The 16,280-nt window shown below is 41.0% G+C and overlaps 2 protein-coding genes across 6 annotated transcripts in view; both read right to left on the reverse strand.

Annotated features, from left to right (window-relative positions):
• The window catches only part of mcf2lb (mcf.2 cell line derived transforming sequence-like b), a 60,936-nt gene extending 56,270 nt beyond the window's left edge, over positions 1–4,666 (reverse strand). Inside the window, exon 1 of one of the 2 annotated variants that reach the window (XM_084724720.1) lies at positions 4,097–4,666. In XM_084724720.1, coding sequence (XP_084580846.1) covers positions 4,097–4,175 — 79 coding nt within the window. In that variant the 5' untranslated portion in view covers positions 4,176–4,666. The remainder of the gene's footprint in view (positions 1–4,096) is intronic. The other variant, XM_084724722.1, reaches the window with a different exon arrangement.
• Positions 4,667–8,805: 4,139 nt separating this feature from the next.
• LOC146322667 (phospholipid-transporting ATPase IH-like) overlaps positions 8,806–16,280 on the reverse strand; it is a 50,818-nt gene continuing 43,343 nt past the window's right edge. The window contains exons 30-31 of one of the 4 annotated variants that reach the window (XM_084724724.1): positions 15,255–15,491; positions 12,256–12,394 (exon numbers count right to left, since the gene is read on the reverse strand). In XM_084724724.1, coding sequence (XP_084580850.1) covers positions 15,291–15,491 — 201 coding nt within the window. In that variant the 3' untranslated portion in view covers positions 12,256–12,394; positions 15,255–15,290. Of the gene's footprint in view, positions 12,395–15,254; positions 15,492–16,280 lie in introns of those variants that run through there. The other 3 variants (XM_084724723.1, XM_084724726.1, XM_084724725.1) reach the window with 3 other exon arrangements.

Here is a 16,280-nt window from a genome sequence, read left to right on the forward strand (position 1 = left end):
CACCATCTGATGTACAGTATAATCTGGAATTTCCCTCATTTCCCCAAAAGTTATAGCAACTAGAGGGAGTAAAGGTATTATGGCACCAGTGACAGGCGACCAAATGAAGCACAACTCAACAAAATAAATAACATAGGTCTTGCAAAAATGTAATTCCCAGCCTTGAATGCCCTTCATGTACATTGCTAATAGAGTGCAGCAGAGATGACATATTTTTGTAGGCCAAATTGTTATTTAGCATCAATTTGGTTCCCTCTGCAAGAAGCCAATGGGATTTTTCCATTAGTAGATAAGTGCAGAAAATAAGTTCTGTAGCAAAAGAGTTTATGATACTTTTTTATTTTTATTATTTTATTCAGCAAGACTTTGCAAATGAACACCACTTTCGTGATTTTTGAAGCATAAATGCAATCACCAGAAGCAAAAAGCTCATGTTAGGCTGTAAATGAACTACAACCAGTCGCGTAACTCAACGTCACCATCGCTGGGTGACTAGAGTTCAGCGTGATGACATTTAATGTCCATGACAACCACTGTCTGAGCAACAAAATTCATGAGGTATTTATTGACATATTTTATGTTGTAGATCAAAACTTGAAAGTCTCTTAAACTTGTCCTAACCACAGATCTTATTTCAGGCCAAAAAACAAAAAACCCACCGAATTTGAGACAAGGGAACCAGAAGAGGAATGCTAAGGACACATTCCTGCAGCACTCTGTTAGCAAATGTTAACATGCTAACCCCCAAACTAAGATGATGAACATCGTAAATATTATACTTGCTGTTCTTTCTGACTAGTAATCAAAAATAAAAAAAAATATTTATTCATATAAAATGAAGAAATACACATCTCAACTGAGCACATATAAGATGTGATTAACAGTTCTGCCCGCTTACCGCTGACTGAATGGCTACACTGATAGATGGGTGGACTGGATCAAAAATATAGCCACACAGCAACGCTAACCACAATGTGGAATGCAAATAGACCTTCCTGATTTTACATCAGTTTGAGGATACTGCATCTGCAGTCAGTTTCATAGGAAGAACCAAGTGTGCACACATCCAGGACAAAAACATTAGGTCTTCAACGATGATGAAGAAACTGAAATATAAACATTGTGGTCTCTCTGTGTCTAGTCAATGTTAGTTTGTGAGATTCGGTTTTGTGACACCTGTGCTAATTACAGATGCAAAAAAAAAAAGAAAGATGGTGTCCTCCCCTTCATTGTGCCTCACATTCGTTCGGTCCACTGCCTACCTACAGCCATGGGTCTCTTTACTGCCAAAATATTTAATATATGAATGAAGTGACTACTGATAAATCTACTGAGTTATTCAGACCATCAGGAGGCAAGACGGAAACATAAACAAATCTATTATTTTGCAATTGATTCTTACATGTGCTGTAATCTCAGTCAGTGCTTCAACATTACAGTTACTAATTACTTCTCTCAAAAGTAATTTAATTACTTTACCAATTACTGCACATAAAATTAATTAGTTTCTGGTTAAAGTAACTTTTGCATCACTTTTAAATGTCTGCTTCAATTCTCTTATGAATGCACACAAAGCTACATTATTGTAGTGTAGCTATATTATTTAATTTTATCATAGCTTTATTATTTTAGTGTAGCTATATTAATTTATTGTTGCTATATGAGCTATATTATTTTAGTGTAGCTACAATGTAGTGAACCAACTCATGAAACCCCCCCTCGTAGCTCCAACAGGGACACGTTTATTGTGCCCACCAGCCATTGCATGAAATATCAAGCTTGGTGGAAGACTAAAAATATCACTGCAGGGCAAAAACGAAGGGTCTGCACTCTGTAAGGCTCCAAATAAACAGTTTAATTTTCTTTTAAGGCAACATTTGATCTATAAGATCTTCCTCAGGCAAAACTTGTCTGATGACGAGCATCTTGTTGGACACTGCACAGACCTTTCTCCTTCATACCCTGCAGTCATATTCACAGCACAGACAGTCACAAACCAGGAGCTAATACAGAGTCAAGGAGTGGTTGACTCTTCTGAGGGGGGGGAAGGAAAACGACAAGTTTGTTTTCTGCATTTTACAACATGACACCACCTTTTCGGCTCAGGAGAAGGGAGCAGTTTGCTAGATTAGACAATGCTAAGTCCTTTTCATCCTCAGTTGACTTTGTTTCCTTGAATCTCTCTTTTGCTCACTCTCCCTTCTTCTCTGCTGTCCTCTGTGATCAGCGTTAAGAGTCTCTCCTCTGAGCCGATTACTGCTCTCATCCCCCTGCCACAGCACATTCCTGTCACATTTCTTTATAAACTGAGTGCTCGCAATGAATGGACGTCTGCAAATGTTTAGTATAAAGTCACACACTTAATGCGTATACATGTAGAAAAATCTGACAAATTTTCATTCATTTATGTCTTTATCATGTATGGAGACGAGTGATGCAACTCAATTCTCCTTAAGAGCTGTAGTTTGTTCAGTTTTACTCCTCTGGGTTCAGCCATTGCCCCTCCTCACTCAAGTCCACCCACTCACTACTTTCACCATCTCTGGTGCTAAGGAAGAGAAGAGGCAACTACAGCCCATTGTGTTGAATTCATGTTTGAAGCAAGAGCCTCACCATCATAAAACAACATTAAATGTAAAACGGACAGACTGTGTTCTGTGTGTAAGCATAGTCTACACATTATTACTCTCCCCTCCATATACATACTGCAGTTGTAAGAGAGCAGGTGCTACAAATACAGCTAAAAAGAAATATGATCCGACAATTCAATACGACAAAACGAGCAGCTGTGGTTTCCTAAATGAGATCAGCTTCGCTGATCTCCAATGGAACAACATCACACAACATAAAATGAAAGGTGTACTGTGCAAGAGTGCAGTCTCTCTGTGTGTGTGTGTGTGTGTGTGTGTGTGTGTGTGTGTGTGTGTGTGTGTGTGTGTGTGTGTGTGTGCATTCATGCATGTGAGTGGCTGTGTGCTAGCAGTGGGTGGATTTCTATAAATGGATCATAGAGAGGAGAAGGAAGCATCAGAAATATAACTCAGTCATATTAGAGGCATTATTTTGATAAAGAATAAAAATCTGTCCTTCAGTCAGTGGCGATAAACCTCAAGGTTGCAGGAGCAACATCAGGACATCACATCCTCGGTCTGGAAAAGGGTTTTCATGCCAGCTAAAAAGGCTCTGAAATAGCTTTACTTTTCCATGATCGCATGATGAATTTGTACTGGAACCAGAAATGAAGGGCCTAAAACATTTCAGCAGCTTTTTCGGAGCAAATATGAAAGACCATGAACACACACAGTGGAGCTCTGCACAAAACACTACAGCACAGACCTGACAGCAAAATCTAAGAGGTGATGTGGAAACCTGAAGTCATGTTTAAGTAATCAGTAAAGAGTTACAGTGGGAATCAGACCATATAAACATATAGGTCACCATCTCCGATTCTTGCCTTCAACCTCTCTTCTGATCAAACACATGCCAAATACTGTAAGTGATTAGGGTGGGGTACAGAGGAAATAGGTCACAAAGGTACAGTAATGAATCACAACACAAATCAACCCACCTGCAGCCTGTGTTTATGCATATTTCACAGACATCAGCATATAGATTACATATCAGATTTAATGCAATTCACAGAATTATAATCTGACTGCATTACAAATAATTTCAATTTGTGTCACAGCACCATTAAATTCTTTTCTCTGACTAGATCAAATAATATGAGTTATTATCACATTTTCTACAGCAAGCATCAACTGTGTAACTGTGTAACAAAAACAGCCCACTGGCCAAACACCTGCCTAGCTGGAGGCAGAAACAGCATGAACAGCCACAAATTACACCTGGTGTGGTTTTCTGTAGACACAAAGCTTTGTGGCTCACTGACATAGTCATCCTGTATTATTCTTCTTAAACCACTTTCACCTTTTTGTTTGGTCTAAATTCAACCAAACAAGACATACAATATGGACTCTTATTGTGGCTGCATAGAGATTTAAATTTCACCTAGATCCACGTTTCTGACAAACATGCAATAAACCATGTTATGATCGGGGACGACAGTTGGTTTGAATGTGTCATTGTCACCCACCTATGCTTTGGGTGACTGTCCTCAGTCTCTCCAGCAGCTCCCCTAGGGCCATCTCTTCTGTCTTCATCCACAGGATCATCCTCCAAAGGGACAGCGGAAGACCAGCTGCCCAGCCAACAGACACTTTCACGGGAAGAAGAGACAGCTTGCCTGATTTTTGCTGAACGACACTTCGGAGAGCGGGTGACGATGAAGAGGAAGGGAAAGGGGGACTGTGGTGGTGGCAAGCCCAGCTGAGCAGAAGGGAAGAGGGGAATGCAGCGGGGTGAATTAGCCCGGGATGTGACTGTCTGGCTGCTGTCTTGCAGGTTCTGGAGGTGAGAGATGTGGAAGAGAGGGGGTGTGTGCAGTTCGGAGGTGCTGGGATGCTTGTGAGAGATGGATGCCTTCGAGGCTGGAAGGGATGCTGCAGAGACGGATGATGGAATGATGCTGATGAAGATGCTACGGCTGTGACAGCCCCAGCTGCACTGACGAGTACTCTGCAGAGGAATACAGAGCACAGGATGCCGCCGATGAAGATGGGGAGGAGGTGGAGCAGGAGGCAGCCTCATTCGCACATGCATGCTTCAGCATCAGCACACATGATGGTGCAAACCTGTGCAGACCTGACAGACGGGGAGGGGGAGGGGAAGTGAAGGTCAGTGTTGCAGTTTCACACGACAACAGATGATCCAATAGTGACACCCAGTGTGAAGGCAAGGAACAACAGCTGTGTCATGGAACATTCTCATCCACAGAAATATAAATAGTACTACTGATCATGCAACATTGATTATGCTGCATTTCCACCATGTGACAACACTTAATTATGACAAACAGGGTTTGGTTATTGTACTAAAGAGTATATTCCAGTTGCATTTTTACTGGGCTCAATTCCAGCCCTTGGCACTTTGCTGCATGTCAGCCCTGCTGTCTCTCTCCCACCTTTCCTGTCTGTCTTCACCTGTCCTATCTCAATAAAAGCAAAAGGCCAAAAAATATATATAAAACAGTAAACATATTAAAACTTAACTTGTACTTTGCTGATCATATATTGAGGCATCCTTCAAAGACTAATATTTCTAAAACACAACTTGACACACACAAGCCTATTCTTGCAAGTTACACAGAACCAAACCCATTAAAGGACACCCCTTCACAAAGAAGAGAGGACTCTCACCAGAGCTTTCACCAGCTTCATTTGTGTTACCACTGTGGAATGCCTCCCGGCTTCTTTCTCTGCCAGTCCAGATGCGGGAATGTGAACTTGGCTCCCTTTTGATTGTCTGGGGGCTCAATAGGCCATCGCCTCACCTTTATAAAGCATGGTAATGGCAACAGCAGGAAAAAGACAAAATTAAATCTCAAGAGGTTATTATAATTAGAAAAAGAGAAATAATTCCAGGTAGGCTTTAAATGCTGGATTGTTTTTACTGGGGTAAAAATACCACATATTTCACGTATATACTGCTCCTGAAGCCAGAAAGAAATCTCAGTTATCTAACAGACTTGGAGAACTCCTTACAGTTGACTGCAATCTAATTTTATGTGGTGTATTTAATACAATTACGTCAGAAAATGACAATAACTGTCCTTTTTGTTTTTGATTGCATTTCTTTGTTGAAGTTTTTATACGTGTTTCTATAGGCTTTGTGTAGCAGAGTGGTTCTACAAGCAAGTCAGTGGATTCATTAGGTGGTTTCAGAGAGTTACAAGGTTCTGTAAATGTACTGTGAAAACAACACAGCAATGTATTGATATTAGAAAATGTACTTTGTAAATTGCACTTTTGAATATGTAAGTATTTTTAGAAGCAAGTACTCTAGTACTTAAACTGAAGTAACATTTTGACTGAGCAACTTTCACTTGTAGTTCACTTGTAGTAATTTTTGACCAGGAGTATCTATACTTTAACTCAAGTACTCGGGTTGAGTACTCTGTCTACCACTGGGCATAAGTTCAAGTGCCCTAACGGTTTTGAAAGTTGGTATATGAGGCTGGGATTTAACTAATACAGTGTTTTGGAAGGAAGACCTCCAGGTCTGTTATATTATCAATTTAATAAGCCAAGTTCCACCTGTAGCTTAATTTGACTCAACATGGGATATCACATCTGGCTGTTGGCATTCTTAGTTGGTGAAGCAATTTGTCTTCAGGCCATTAGCAGCTGCGCATTTGCACACCACCTGCAAGTCCAAGTCCAATACGGGCAAAGACAAGTCCCTTTCACCTGCTAGAGTCACCAATGAGGGTTGAGGTTTTGCAACCCAGCCTGATAATGCCAATGAAGACTCGCTTAACATCTTTGTCAGTCCTGAGGACTGCCAACCCTCCATGTGAATCATCATCCACCTCCCCCTCCAGACACTCCAGCCAGGATCGACTCATTCCGAGGGTAGTGGGTTGATGACGTCAAACCAATCCGCCCAACACGGCAAAAATTCGGCTTTGGGAGCTGTCATCTCAGCAAAATCCATCAGTCTGTGAGCCGCTGTGGTGAAGGTCATTCTTGGGTTGCTGTCAGACAAATTTGCCTGCCAAGCAAATTGGGGGACAAAGCACTTTGAGGGAGAACTGCCTTCAGTGGGTGATCTCCCCTGTGGACTCAAAGGTGACTTGGACACGTTTGAGACACATCACACACATCTGTATGAGCCCGCAGGTCCTCAGTGGGCTACAGTCTACAAATCGCATAAGCCAGAATTAAAGCTCCCACCACCCAGTGAGACAGACACTGGCAAGTCAGAGCCTCCCCTCTGTGAGAAGGGGCCCTAGAAACAAAAAGCCAGTTACGATTCCTAAATATGGGATATGGGATATGGGCCTGTACACCTATGATAAAAAGTCTCTGTGTAATGGCAACTGTAATAGCTGACTGTGAAGGAACCGCACCTGGTCTGCCATCCAGGGTCCACAGGGCCAATATAGGGCTATCATAGAATCAAAGATTGTAACAGCCTTCCCAAAATAAGCCCTTGGCCCCTGATGGGTCATAAGGCTAATTGTGACCTGCTTGTTCTGGTCTTGCAGGCTGGAGAGACTTACACTAGCCCAAGACACAGCCACAGGTCTGAACTGCATCTCTAGACAAACGGAGGATCAGGTACATAATGACATCCCTCATGTGAAAAAGGGATCTCCTAAATGCAAAGATTCAAAAAGCACCACAGCGAGTTAGGCCCACTCAGACACCTTTGCCAGGTTCTACAGGCTTGATGTCTCCTCCATTAGCCTGTTTGGTGCTTGGCGTGTGTGAGTCTCAGTATGGTCCCCTCACAACATCTGCCCAGCAATGCAGAAGTCAGTATTTCCCAATGTGAAACATAACACAAGTGCTGTGAAAGAGAACTTTGAGTTACTGGTGTAGCTCCTGTTCTCTGTGTAGCATGAGTGAGCTTCTCACCTCAGAAACTAGCAGAGTAATGTTTATAAATTGAATGCTGATACAACTTCTTGAATTATACTAAAAGTTATTTTTAATTAGCAGTTGTAAGAGCAGGAACTTACTTTCTTCTTGTTTCCTCTCCTCCGTTTATATAGCAACATTCTCCTCTCTTCCTTCAGAATAATGCCACTAAAATGTCCCAGTTGTTCTTCCAAAAGGACAGCCAAGACACGACCAGTCCGGCTTCTTCCCACCTCTGAAGTTGTCTAACTGTGTGTCCATCAACTGTGTCCCGTTTAAAAGGTTCCAGTAAGGTTCTAGAATGTTGACACATCAAAGGCATGAAAAGGTTCTACAGAATTCTACTGACACGCGCGCGCACATCTTGCAACGAAAACAAAATAGACTCAAACCAACTCTTCACGAAACAATACAGATTATAATGGAATGTCATTATATGTATATTTAGTCATCTTTTGTTTATTCTGAAGCGGTCAATTTTAGCTTAGCTTTTTTTAAACCATAAAATGACAATTCAACAAATATTATACTCATGGAATTATTTCAGCATAATGGAATAATAATAAATATATCATATTAGCAACAATAAATGATCATAAAGTTTTAAAATCTCATAGCAATTTTTTTTATTACATTAAGTTAACTTACCTTCACCAATGTCAAACGTACCATTTGATAAAGCGTCTTTTTAGAAAATAATTTGACCATTTTTTCTGTTGTATCAACTTAAGAACTGTATATTCTGTTCAGTGAGACCTCTGAAATGATATTATTTTGTTGTTGTGTTGTTTTTATCATCTTCTGCTGTATGATATTTTCCTCATTTTTTCATTGCTTCATTGTTCGTCTCATGTGGACGTCTTCTAACATTGTTTGTGTTGGCAGTTTGACATAAAAAGAGAAAAACAAAACTAACAAACAAAACCAGTTCAAAAATATGCTTACCTTTGAAAATGACACCAAACAGTCCACATGTCTGAAGTGACTTGTCTTGTTTGCAGCGTCCTGTTGGGAGGAAAATGCATTATAGTGCAATTTAAAGACAGCGACTTCTAGTGGATGATTTTAGCATGACATACCTAAACAGAAGGCACACTGGGGTACCATAAAGGGCAGTTTTGCCCCTTTTTCCCCAAACATGGGGGCATCAGAGTGCTGATGATGTGGCTGATTAGGGGAAGTTGAAGGCAGGTTGAAGGACTGCTGCTGGACAGGCAGTGGATGACAGGGCATGAAATAACAGAAGAGGTTAGAACTAATAGGTATGGATAATAGCAGATAAAAATGCTGACAATAATACACAACACTGGCACAGAGGACAATTGTTTTCACTCTTTCTTTATTACAAGCAGAATGACAATACAGTGCTTTGCCCTCATTTGCTACAGACAGGCTGGCAAAAAGTCAACGGGTGAACTTTTAAAATCTTTTATCCAAAAAAAAAAGTAAATTCTCAAAACCTGTTTAGTAATACAAACAGTGCTGTACTGAAGGTATGATATGAAGTGTGCTGCTCAGAGCACAGAAGTCGACATTTCAGACCTTTGCCAAGCTCAGGAATGACAGGAGGAGCACCTGCTGCTGTTCTGCTGATGGACTTAGAAAAAGCAGTTTGACATTCTGATCAGCAGTAGAAGGCTGGTGCAATAAACCCATTTGAGACAGAGGCTGACACCTACAGACAGTCCATTCCTAGTCAAGTTATTTGGTCACTTTTTTTTTTACTCACCCACTACAATCTTCTTAGAAAAATAACTTGTGAGGAAGAGTGAATACTTATAAACCCCAGTCGACAGACAATAGACCTTGTTTTAGGGGAAAACTGATCAGTTGTAGAACAAAGTGCAGTGTGTAGACCTATTGGTAAATCTCTAATGAATCATATAATGTATATGTTGCTCTCATTTTGGTTACAAACTTGAACATACATTCTAACAGAGTTAAAATATAGTATTCTCTCTGAGATACAAAAGTAGCAAAAGAAATTTTCAGAATGGACAAAACAAAATTGACAAGTAGTAGTGAAAAACTGAACCGTGGAGGACTCGGCTAACAAATTACAAAGAATTCCCCGTTAAATTATCAAAGTAAAATAGACCTTACGTACAGAATTATTGTAGTAGGATTGGTATGTGACATAGAATATGTCTGGATACAGTATGGCAACAGCACAGTGAGGTGGGACACTGCATAACAAGCACCAAGGCTCTTTTTATTTATCTACTGAGGTCAGGATGTTGAGCCGCCACCCCCAAGTCCAAACACTTGTGGAGGCTTGAGTGAAAACTGAAAGAGACAAATCCAGACCTCCAAACAAACTAATAAATCATCTGTGCCCCGTAAAATAGAAAAAAAAAATACTGAATACCTGTTACTAAATTTATACATGTTGGCAGATGGTGATGTGTATGAAAATAAACTGTATAAACATACAAAAATGCTTCAGAATCTGACATTCAAGACTTCCAGAGTCAGTCACTTGCTGTGCAACACGACAGATATGCTTTGGACAAAGAGGACTTCAGATGTTAGAAATGCAGAAAAGAGGTTCATCCATAATGAGCTACAATCATCAGCTGGAGGACATGATGGACAAATCAGTTCAACATTCTCTAGATTTGATTGTGACATCGCCGATTCAAGTCTCCCTCCTACTTACAACAGACTATATATATTATATATATATTATATAACACCCTTCCTCACTACAATATATATCAAAAGTTACATCCATACATCAACAGTGACCGCCATCAATAAGTTCAGAACAATACAGAAAAACTCATGGATTAATTAATGCAAAAGAAAAAACCCTTATAATGTGACAACATGACATTAGCATTCTCACATACAACTTTTTGCATAACACAGCACATGGCAGCAAATGCACAAACACAATGCAACAGTGAGGAATAGCAAGTTATTTTTAGGACATCCATAAATAAAGACTCCATCGGTCACTGGGCTTCTGCTACTGCTATTACCCAACACGACCACATGGAGGCAGGAGAGGGCACAGTATGCTCATTGTCAAGAGAAAGAAAAAGGTGCCATGATATGGTTCATGATGAATGATGAGTCTGGGACGAAGGAGGATAAAAAGGAAGACCCGAGAGAAGGACAGACCAGCATGCAGCAGAGCAGAGATCCGACATGCTACACTGGCAGATAAGAGAAACAAAGGTTGACGCAATCGTAAACGAAGAGGAAGAAAGAGGAAGAACAGACACACTGTACCAGACATGTATGTCCTCTGAACCTCCCTGTCCACACACAAACATGTTAAACTGACCTATAGAAATATAATCCACTAATAAAAATGGTTATCTATGAATTAAGGCAGGGTGGCTAGAATACTGCACATCCCTCTTCAGATTTTCCCCGTTTCTTTCCTTCCGCTGATGGGTGTGTGTGAGTGTAAGGCTTTGTAATACACCACTTCTTCTGCTTTTTTTTTTTCTGCTTTTATACCTTTCTCCTTTGGCTCCTAGCCTGCTGCTGTGTGGTTACCTGTAAGGCAAAGGTGTGTCACATACAAACATACAGTAACAGGCAAATATCATGCATACACTCGCGCACATGCACACACACGCACACCTAAAGGGCTGAGCTCCACAGCTGCCCCTTACTTGGCCAGACCACGTACTGTACATAAATGTGTTGGGTAAACATTTTCAAAGAAGCAAAAAGGACACGGAAGTGAAGGAACAGGCAAGACTGAAAATGAGGAAAAGGAATACAAAAAGGCCTGGCTGTTGACACGTCAACACAGGGCACCTCAATTAGGGCATGAAACACCTTCACACATGGTTCCCCTTTTGTTCTTAGACTTTTTCAAGTAAGAGTTTGGGTAGGAACTTTGATGAGACGAAGGGGCCTTTCACACCTACCTTCTTTAGTTCGGATTTCAGCACTTTTAAGTGTGATCCAAACCAAAATTGCAGGTGTGCAACCTCCCTCAGACCACAGTCTGCACCAAACAGCTGTAACTTGGTCCAACAAAAAGAACTGGGCTTGGTCTGAATCAAATTAAACCAAATGTTCTCCTCCTTCTCTCTTCATGCGCTATCACATCTCATTTCATTTTGTTGTCTTGTTTCTCCTTTTTCCAGTTCTGATAATGGCTGGCCAGAACTTCTTGTAATTGGTTTGAAAGTCTGAACCATCCATATGAATGTTTTCACACAAGAAAAGCACTGAATCATGGTTTAGTTTGATCAGGACAAAGACCACCTCTTTCAAGCCAGACCAAGGTTTGGCTGTTCGGTCCTGACCACGGTGAAGAGGAGGGTTCACACCTGTAATTTTGGCTTGGACTAAACTGGAAAGCCCAAAAGTGCGGCCCAAGCAAGGTAGGTGTGAAAGCACCCTAAGACAGGGACTACGCTGAAACAAAAAGACTTTACCTAAGTATGAAGATGGGCATCAGAGCTTTAGTATCTAAAGGGTTGTCCACTCAGTTGTAGCACAGAGAATGCACATGGTGAACTCAGCATGGAGGTTGACATGTGTGACCATGTTTGTATTTTTCTCTAGAAATCCTTGATCCTTGAGATGCAGATCTTGGTCGCACATCCTGCGATGCACTTTATGCTTCAGCCCACAAGATTCACATAGTTTCAGTGTCTGCTTTGTGTTCACACGGAGGTCTCCGGCCCTGGAGCGTAGTAGGCAAATCCCGCCCCTGAGAGTCGGAGCCTGTAGGGGCTGAGTGAGCACAAGTCTGCCCCTCCCCCTTCCGTCAAATGAGCCAGTAGTTTCTGGGGAAGGGGATCAGACCTGCGGAGCGACAGCATCTCCCCGGCGCCAAGGTGGAGGTGAGAGGAGTCCGCGCTCGTGCCTTTGCAGGGCCGACGAGAGGACAGTGGAGTCAGCTCAGCCACGCCACCCCGCGACAGCTTCTCATGATCCTACAGAGATGGAGGACGCATCGTCACAAGAAAATCCAAAACACAGAAGTAGAATAAGGAAATCAGAATGATTGCACCATGCAGATGAAGTCATAGAACTTGTGAATGAGAATAGATGTGAGATGGAGATGCATAAGATCAAACAGCAGGGTTATATTCAGAAGGTTTAACACAGGCCTATTCAATTAGTGGGTCTTAGGTAGAATCTGGCCCTTGAACAAACTCAATCAGGCCCTTCAATCATTTTTATAAACGCGGAAAAAAAATGTCACATGTTATTTTGGTGAAATATGGGTGTTTAGTAGGCCTGTCCCTGACTAAAAGTTGAATTCAGTTTCAGTTGATGATTCATTCTTTATTTCAGTTTCTTGCACTAAACCTAGACACCTATATCAGCCTACATGAGTATGTTTTACCTGTAATACTCACTTTTTTCAAATGTCTCTTCATCATCTGTGATGTGAAAACATGAGCTATTCACAGATTCAGAGAAAGTAAAATGTGTGCCCTCTTAGTTCAGGCACAAATTCAGAGCACCAAAGACCTTCTCTCCCCAGCTGCAATTGTTCCCACCACGAATTAAGGGTTTATTTGAACCAAAGCAGAGTTGATGATTCTTGTAACAGTGGAAAGATGAACAAAGTTTTATTTTGTTTCTGTCTCGTTTGAATGAAGCTAACAATGATGATGTTAAAATTACAGCTTTGCAAAGGGAGTCTGGTTAGTATGGTGATAAATAAGCTGTTTCTGGTTAAACAAAATGTATCTTACTCTTCAGAAAAGGTCTCTCACTGTAGCAATCCTTTCCATAATGTTGTCAGATACTTAGAATAACAATCTGAGCCTGTCAATGGCAAAAACAAACACAAGCAAACAAGCAAGCATCACCTGCCCTGTGCGCTCCACAGATAAAAACAAAAATAAAAAGGTGCAATGTTTTACACATTTAATTTCCTAACGTTACAGGTCAGACATAGAATATGTAAAAGTCTGGTCCCTTTACTTTTTTTATACTTGGCCCCTTTAAAAAAGTAAGTCAATAGGCCTGGTTTAATAGGTTTGTTTTAGCTATTCCAATATTTAGTGTGGACAGAATTTACTGATCAGTGATGAGAAACCCTCTGAAAATTTCGATTATGATTAGCAGAGATGTTAGATGAAGCATGCTTATGAAATGACCACAAAATTCACACGTGCTATTCCACCTTCCAACAGCAGATGTCACCAGTCTTCCTGGTACAGGAGGACACTTAACATCAGACACATGCCTTCACAGTACATGGTTTGCCACCTGCCTAAGCAACCTGGATTTTCTGGATCAGGTTTGTCTGTGACATCAATAATGGTTACCTATTACAGACTTCGTCTAATAAAATATGGCCTTCGTTACAAACTAAATGTTAGTCAAACCTGTATGAACCTGTAAAATTGCTGAGTCATTTCATATTTAATAACTAAATCTTCTCTGAGCCAAAACCCTCAATTTGAACCCCTAAAACTTCCTAATTTACACAACCTCTTTTAACTGTCTGATAACCATGGTAATTAGAGTTATGAGTTGATTTAGGAAAAAAGCAGTTACAGATTAACTGCTCTTAAGTCAATATCCCTATCCTATAGGAAATGTGTATTGCACAAGCATTCCAACTTCCCAGAATCTTCTACCCATCGTTGTTTTTGCTCCCTTTTTTTGTATGTTTCAATGAGAAAAACCAACGGTTACAACGTGAAGAGATGAGAGAAGTAACGGACATGAAAATTTATAAGCGTTGTTGGATTAACTATTTAGGATATCCTAACCTAAGATAAGACAGGATGAAGTAAGATAAGATAAGATTTCAAAAGCTAATTATGATTTTCTTCAGTGATTGGGGAAAATCCTATCTTAGACTCTTCCAATCTTGACTTAAAGGGAGAGTTCAGTCCAAAATTAAAAATACATATTTTCCACCTGGCCTGTGATGATGTTTTTCCACCTAGATTTTGGGGATTTAAATTGCAGAGTTTTGGAGTTACGAGCTGTAGAGATATCTGCCTTCTCTACAATATAGGTGAACTAAATGGCAGTAGTCCTGTGGTGCTCAAAGCACAAAAAAAATTGCCTTATTACATTTCCTAAATGCCTAATTCATGACCCAGTTACTCAAAATAATACACAGACCTCGTTGTGAACAGCTTCATGTACAATAGAAACTACTTTCTTTCTGCAATAGAATCTACCTGCAATACTGTTTTCTACTTCTTTCTAATAGAAAGGCACTTTCAGTACCACAGGAATAGTACCGTAACCGTAATTCCATTCCAGCTTCAGAGGTGCAGACACCTCTGCAGCTGACATCGTCAAAACTCTGCAATGCACACTGAAACAGTGCAGATGGAGAAATAGCACTACAATCCAGAGGAAATATGTGTATTTTTGATTTTGGGGTGAACTGTCCCCTTAAGACTTAAAATAGGAAGTTTCTGTAATACAAACTCCCAAAAGGAGTCACAACAAGACTACAACTTGTTGGAGCCAACATGACAAGTGGCAGTAGATTAATAAGCAGCCTGGCTCTAATAAAGACAGGATAAAAATTCTCATTTGGCTTGTTCCCAGATCGAGATCATTCCACATGCAGTGAGAGGCACAGCACGCTCTGGAGCCAGCACCGCAGAGTTAATTGGAGATTGTGATTCCCGAAAGTAGGTTTGACGGAGGGAAATGTCTCATGTAGACACATTTATAAAGGCCCATCCCCCCGAAGCCTGAGCCATAGAACGACAGCATGCCCCATGCAGAGTAGAGCAGCAGGACGCATCATGGCAGCAGCATTAAGAACCCGACTCCCCGCAGTCAACGCCCTCTGTGTGCTGTTACCATGGTGACCCTAGCCCAACTAGGGGGAGCTGAACTCTAGGGTTTGCCGAGCAGGGTGCTGTGGCTGTGTGACATCATGGAGTCATAGGTCCTAGCAGGTTTTTGTCCTCTGTCTCCCTCACAGGTCCTATCAGGGTGGAGCAGGTCCCTCTCATCATTTCTCCCCCCTTCACCTGTAGTGCCAGGAGCCATACAGCCCTCCAGGGCCCCTGCTGTCCTTACCTTCTGTGGATGACGCTAAAGGAAAGGGGGTGAGGATAAATTATGTTCAGACCCTGTATCTTGTACCGGATATGCTCAGCTACCAGTTTATTAGGCACACCTAGCTAAATTCTACCTTAACAATGGGTTTGATGTAGATGTTCCCAATAAACTGGCAATTGAATTTAATCTAGCCTGTGTTTACACTGAAGCTGCTGTGTTTCACACCTGGCACCTGAATGCTGCTCAAAATGGATCCTTCGTAAGTTTTTGTGGTCTTATAACAGCTGAGCAAGCTTGGCACTCAGCAGAACCTCAGTCAGCTTTCTCCTTTCATGTTTGTGTGCAACTGTGTGAACTACGCGTGTCTAAAAAAAAAAAATTTGAAGATGGTTAAAAGATCCTGTAAAAACAACATGGTAACATCTTAAGCTAGCTAATGTTAGCAAAATGTCACAAAACCATAAAAACAAAACATCTGATAGCTAATAATGTAGTTAATCTACATAGAACATTAGCTAGCTAGTTATATCTGCTAGCCAATGTTAGTAAAACACTAACTAACTAACTAACTAACTAAATAGCTAGCTAGCTAGCTAATCTACATCAATCATTAGCTAGTTAGGTAGCCACAGTTTCGCTAACACAGGCTGAATTAAAGGACCAGTGTGGAGGATTTAGAGGCATCTAGAAGTGACCTTGTTGATTACAAACACCTCGTGACACTAAAACACACAAAGAAACGTGACAGGACGTATGCTGGTGTTAAGTTTGTCTGTTCTGGGCTACTATAGAAACATTAGGTGGTGCAACATAGCAGATGTC

This window comes from Lutjanus erythropterus, chromosome 8, assembly GCF_056507025.1.
Source record: "Lutjanus erythropterus isolate fLutEry1 chromosome 8, fLutEry1.hap2, whole genome shotgun sequence".
NCBI lineage: Eukaryota > Metazoa > Chordata > Actinopteri > Lutjaniformes > Lutjanidae > Lutjanus > Lutjanus erythropterus.